The sequence below is a fragment of the Mangifera indica genome, chromosome 18 (assembly GCF_011075055.1).
Source record: "Mangifera indica cultivar Alphonso chromosome 18, CATAS_Mindica_2.1, whole genome shotgun sequence".
Classification (NCBI taxonomy): domain Eukaryota; kingdom Viridiplantae; phylum Streptophyta; class Magnoliopsida; order Sapindales; family Anacardiaceae; genus Mangifera; species Mangifera indica.
In genome coordinates, this window is record NC_058154.1 from 8,126,679 (window position 1) to 8,132,676 (window position 5,998).

At 32.2% G+C, this 5,998-nt stretch overlaps 1 protein-coding gene across 1 annotated transcript; it reads right to left on the bottom strand.

Moving 5' to 3' along the window:
• Nucleotides 1–1,366: 1,366 nt before the first annotated feature.
• Nucleotides 1,367–4,335, bottom strand: LOC123201668 (probable terpene synthase 12). Its single transcript, XM_044617256.1, has 7 exons — nt 4,195–4,335; nt 3,614–3,890; nt 2,785–3,157; nt 2,464–2,682; nt 2,228–2,366; nt 1,864–2,112; nt 1,367–1,778 (listed from the first exon to the last, which is right to left on the bottom strand). The coding sequence occupies exons 1-7, from the start codon at nt 4,333–4,335 to the stop codon at nt 1,491–1,493; spliced, it is 1,686 nt and encodes a 561-aa protein (XP_044473191.1). The 3' UTR covers nt 1,367–1,490.
• Nucleotides 4,336–5,998: the final 1,663 nt, after the last annotated feature.

Here is a 5,998-nt window from a genome sequence, read left to right on the forward strand (position 1 = left end):
ATCATATCCGAAATACATGCAGTTTTTCTTTTATAACAAACACTCCTTCCATATTATATAAAGACAATGCAACATGTATTGCCCAAATTAGAGGTGGATACATCAAAAGAGATAAAACCAAACATATCTCATCGAAGTTCTTTTACACTCATGAGCTCTAGCAAAGTAGATAGATTGATGTCAAACAAATAAAGTCCAGTGAGAATCTTACAGATTTGTTCACCAAGACACTATCAACATCAGCATTTGACAAATTAGTATATAACATCAGTATGCGACGGCTCAATAAACAACGAAATTAATCCCACTATAAAGAGGGGGAGTATTCATCAGGGGGAGCATTCATCAAGCAAAATTTTGAAGTTTATCACATATTAGACAAAAGGTGCACTGTAATTTTTTTCCTTTATTAGGTTTTGTCCCACTGGATTTTCCTAGTAAGGTTTTTAATGAGATAGTTTAAGTACATCCAACATCAACTTACAGAACATTAAATAATTATGTTCCTTTGCTTTGGTTTTTATCCTATTGGATTTTTCCTTAACAAGGTTAATATAATTATCTGTAAGTGGTGGAAACCCAAGGGGGACTGTTATACATGGTAGATTTTTCCACCACATGAATTAGACTTTGGCCAAAAGTAACGAGAAAGCATTAAAGAGATAACCATTTCCCTTGACTTAAGGGGCTACATGAAGACTTATAAATACCCTACACACACCCCCCCACCCTACCCCTCCGTCCTTTATAATTAGATCATCCGGGAAAAGGCGATACATATATTCACTTTTCTCCTCTCAATTTGCTTATTCTTCTTTCTCTTCCTTTTCTATATCTCAAATCTTCTTCCTCATATATTTATTTCCATTATATTTATAACAATCCTGAATGCTAAAATTGATTTTTCTAGGCTGAAATTTGACCTTTCAAATCCTAGTTTAGCAATTTTCAGACTTTAATTTCAAGGTTGAATTAATCAATACCAACCCTGATTTTAAGATTGAAATAAAACCTAATTTCAATTTTTCAATCAAACCCTAACCTTATGTTGTATAATCCTTATTTCATTTTTAAAAAATTCAGATTTCATAATCTAATGCATTAGGTTTTGATACCGCATATAAGATTTATTATATACAATACATGGTACATGATACAAAAAATTACGTTACAATACACAATATGATATGTGATTTGACTATCATAGTTTATAGTCATGTGACAAGTAAAACATTTTAAAAACTAGCAAAATTTAAATGTGATATCCTATAGGCTTTCACATATGTGAGGGGAATGTATGAAATTTTCAAATTGTAAAGGGAGATGGTCATGAAAATCATCTTATTGAAATGTTGATTGAAAATAGATAGCGATACAAAGAAGAGTTTCATAACAAGACAATGTCCCAAGGTCGGTGTACTTGAATATTTGGGTGTGAATATTGTTTCCATTCAACTTATTAATTTTGGTGTTACTTGTTTGTGTATGATTTAAATGGGATCAATTATAACTAAATGAACTATTTTTTTAAACCTAACATCTGGAGCTCCAAGTCCATCTCCATGTTGGTATATGCAACGGGCCATCCGAGCAAGATTAAAAGTTGTTGCCATAAAAACTTCAGAAAATGGGTGCTTTTCACTCAAATCCTTGTTCATTTGTTTCCATGTTTTCTCAATAAGCTTCTTTATATCTTCGCGAGCAACTTCCTCCGATAAACTTGTTTCTTGCATATAGCAGAAAATTGAATTTACAATTTCACCTCTCTCTACCTCAGCCTGTGTGTAATAAAACACATAAGAGCGAGTTCTTTTATAAATAATTAGAACAAATAATGATGAGATTATCATGTGAAAATCATACCTTTGAAGTACTTAAATCATTGCAAAGTCGAAAAATAAGGGATGGCCAACGTAACAGATTATTATACTTTTTTAAAGAGTCAAGTGCTTCTTCGGTGATATCTTGATCCAATAAAAAGTAGGAATGAACCAACATGAGTGCCCCTGATATTGATAGCCATCCATTGTCTAGATATTCCTCAAATGTTGGTGTGTATTTGTTGTAACTCCATTTTGCTTCTTCCAAAAATGCTTTGCATATGTCTCGCCACTGAATCAACATAAAAAAATTACCCTTCAGCATGTTAATTAGATGGAGAAATGGTATTGATTCCATCAATTGAAAGGCTAAATGTTCAACACTCAATGCATATTCAATAGCATACCGCTTTCGTAAGGGATGGAATAATGTTCACTCCTTGTTCTTTTAGGGTGTCATAACCGATCTCATTAACACTATTGAAGAGTGCCAAGAAACATAATTTCATATAGTCTGGTAGTTCATTCACACAATTGATATCCCATCTAAAATCACCATTAAGCAATCAAAAGTAATTATCAAGTATATAGAGAAACAGAACTAAACATTTAAATAATTATAAATTTTTAGTCAAATGCAAACCTTTCAACTGCATCAGTAAAGTGTTCTAATTCATCCAAAGAACCATATAAATCATAGATGTCGTCAATGATCGTTATAAATAAATTTACTTTCGTTAGTCCCTTACGACAATTACTAAATTGTGGATCTGAGATCATTCCAACCGTCCCTAAAAAACATTCCATCAACCTATCCCTAGCAAATGTCAACTTGTTTGCTAGATCAATTTCTTTCCACCACCTAATTAACAAAAGGAAAAACCATATATGCATATTAATTGGTCAAAGAGCATGAGAGATTCGATGTTTGATCTATAACACATAAATTTAGTGATAGTTTTACCTTGACATATCTTTAAGATCTTTTTTGTATATTGATTGCACCCTGTTAAAATCAAGCTTAGCAAATTCAAGTAGCGAATAATTTAGTTCATTCCTTTTACTGTAGACTTCAAAATACCACCGAGCTTCAAGCCTTTGCATTCTATGATGCAACGGAAGTTCCAAAGCATGAGTAACAAGATCCAATAGGATTGGATCAATATCTCTCTTTAATTGGGTGAGATGTGTTAACGAGAAGGTTTTGGCCGCGTCCAAGAGCTTTTCTCCTTCAAAGGCGAGACATGAAGCTTCATACAAACTTAGCAATCCTTTGACATCCTTCTCCAAGTATTCCATGTAATTGCTTTCTTCATCAAGGAAAATCTTGAAAATATCTGTGAATCATGAAATTACTTTTTATTAACCAATAACGACATTATTGTATAATTTATATGAAAGCATGATTAAAAGATGTTTTAATTCTTGCATTAACATCTTTTTGTATGTTTTTTTAATTTTTTTCTTTGGTTGAAGTTTAGGAATTAAAATTAAAGTCCTTAAAACTTGTTTCTGTGTGAATGAGATTTTAAGATCTCATATGAACTTATAAGTTAAATAAGCTTGCTAGCGGCTGCTCACTATGTTTTAATATACTAGAATCATAAAAGTTTTAATATACTCATAGAATCATAAAAGTTAAAAAAAATGATAAAGTATCTTTGTAATTAGAAACAACATGGCCATTTTGGTCTCTCTGACGAAGCAATTTTTTTAATTAATCTTTAAAAGATACCTATTGTCACCGTATCCGGCACATTCATATATTTGAAATTTTACTTTAAGTGATATACCTTGAGAAATGTGGAAACCATGTTGTCTAAGAAGCCTGAATCTTAGAGAAGTAGAATGGAGTTTGTTTTCTGCTTTGGCATCATCATCATTTTCTTCCCAAGACGTACTAATTCTACCAAGAGCTATCTTTATGTCCTTATGGAACCGGTATCCTAAACCTAGACGCTGAACGTCATCAATCAATTCAAGAATGCTCAATAATTCTGCATTCTCATTGTTCATCATACTTCTCACCTCCTCCTCCAGCTTCTTTGCCTTGTCCTTGCATTCTTCATCCTACAAAAAAGAAAAAAAAATGTAGAGAATAAGATAGAGATATGATGTTTACAAGAAGAGATTCCATTACCACCTTGTTTAGTGATTCAAAAAAATTGGTCGTTTCATGGTGCAACATGCAGACTCTACAAGCAAACGGTGCTATGCTCACTTGCTAGAATTCTCAGCTTTGAGCGGAAAAAAACAATAGATTGAGTTTATAAACACATAAAATAAAATTTGATTGCATTATTCATATTCTACAAAAACAACTGGTTGGATAATTGAGTAGATGAAAATGAGGGAATGGACAATGTTTAATCACCACATCATTAGTCCGTAGAGACTGCAGAAAATTGTAATTCCAAGTAGTTGGCTGGTAATTTGCAGATAGTCTACCACGGGAAGTTTGTGTAGATTTTAATTCCGAATGAGGCATAGGAAAACTGCAGAGATGGAGTGCCATTGCTGTTTTTGCTCAAGTTTTGTACTTTAAATGATCAACTTAGAGTTATATATTTATACAATGAGGGTTAGAGTGTGCCACGAGATTCACTTGCTTGCATTAGGTATTGTGACGTCGAACTAGCATTGTAGGCAATGACAGGCTGATGGTCAGTCCAACGAGATTCACATGCTTTAATTATTTTTTATTTTTCTCATCTGAATCCCATTCACGTTCACACTCTTTGGTAAAGTCATTTCTGATATAATCTTTCATTCATTATGTGCCACAACAAAATAAAAGTAATGTTAACTAAAAGCATACAGGAAATATGTACCTAAAACTATATAATGTAATTGAAGTTGATATGTTGAACAACACTTCCATTTTAAGAAAATCATTTCAATCCATATTACTTGCCAATATAAAGAAATGAAAAAAATTAATTAATAATATTTTAACCTTATAGTTAAATATATTTTACCAAATCAAATGTATCTCTCAACATAACATTTATGCAAAAATGAATATGTAGAAGGGAAATGGATAATTTCCCATCAAAGTTTTAATCCAATCTCAAAAACACACCCATGACAGATAAAAAATCCAAACACCCACCCGAATCTTAGAGAATCATCATACCTACTCTAGTGACCATTCTTTAGGAAATCTCTCTCTAGTCCAAGTTGTCTAATCACTCATTACCATTTGACAGACCAACGATCCTAGCTAAATCAATTAATAAACTTCTAATCAGTAGACTCTCTATATCCTGGTAAGTCTTAGACCCACTAATCAATGGACTAATCTACATTCTAGGAAGTTCTAGTCAATTGATAGACTCACAGTCCTAGCAATAATGTATCTCTTAATCTAAGAACACCAATCGATGGACCTTATCCTATCTGCGGGTATGCCTAGGTCAAAAATACTTTCTTACCAACCTAAAATCTCCATCTCTATGTCCTATCAAATAATCTCAAATCTCAGTAGAATATCTGATCCTTATTGATGCCCAATCTCTTGAAACACTCTTAGACTTATCTCGAGTCCAACTCAACCTAGAATTTCTTTCTCTTTTGATCATATGTATTCTCTCTCCATAGGTACCTAACTCGTTAGGTATCTTTCCCATATTCATATCAAATCGTTTCCTTGAATATATCTTGTATCAATCTTATTACTTTCATTGGATATTTTACCCCTTGAGGATTTATCTCAAATTTGTATCAAACCTTTTCCTCAAGTACATAACCCATAAGATATCTCTCATATTCGTGTTAAATCTTTCCCTTAGGTATCTTTTGGCACCTCCACATGTATTCTATCTTAATCACACATATCTCAATTCTAATAATTTCTATGTCTTATTCAATTACGCATAACCAATTTACGTCTATATTTTTCCTTTAAAGTATGACAAATCTTCCATTGTATTCAGGTGTACAAATCAATAGGCTAACGTTTGATTCTCTTCAGTCATAATTCGAGTGTATATAACCAAAATTGATTAAAGTTGAGTGTGTTTTTCCTTATCACACATAGAACTTTATTTCAAAACCTATTTGTGGCAGTAACAAAAGAATTTCTTAAAAATTAAAATTGACGATCACAAAAAAAGAAATTTATAGGTTTATTCTCAAGGTAACTTATGACCTAATCCAAAAATCCAATTCAGACTCAA

Excerpts from the sequence above, each read along its gene's own strand:
- LOC123201668 (XM_044617256.1), bottom strand. The coding sequence starts at position 4,335 with ATGGCACTCCATCTCTGCAGTTTTCCTATGCCTCATTCGGAATTAAAA. Across the intron at positions 3,891-4,194 it reads CTCTACGGACTAATGATGTG|GATGAAGAATGCAAGGACAA; the intron begins GTGATTAAACAT and ends TCTTTTTTGTAG. Across the intron at positions 1,779-1,863 it reads ATGATTTAAGTACTTCAAAG|GCTGAGGTAGAGAGAGGTGA; the intron begins GTATGATTTTCA and ends TATTACACACAG.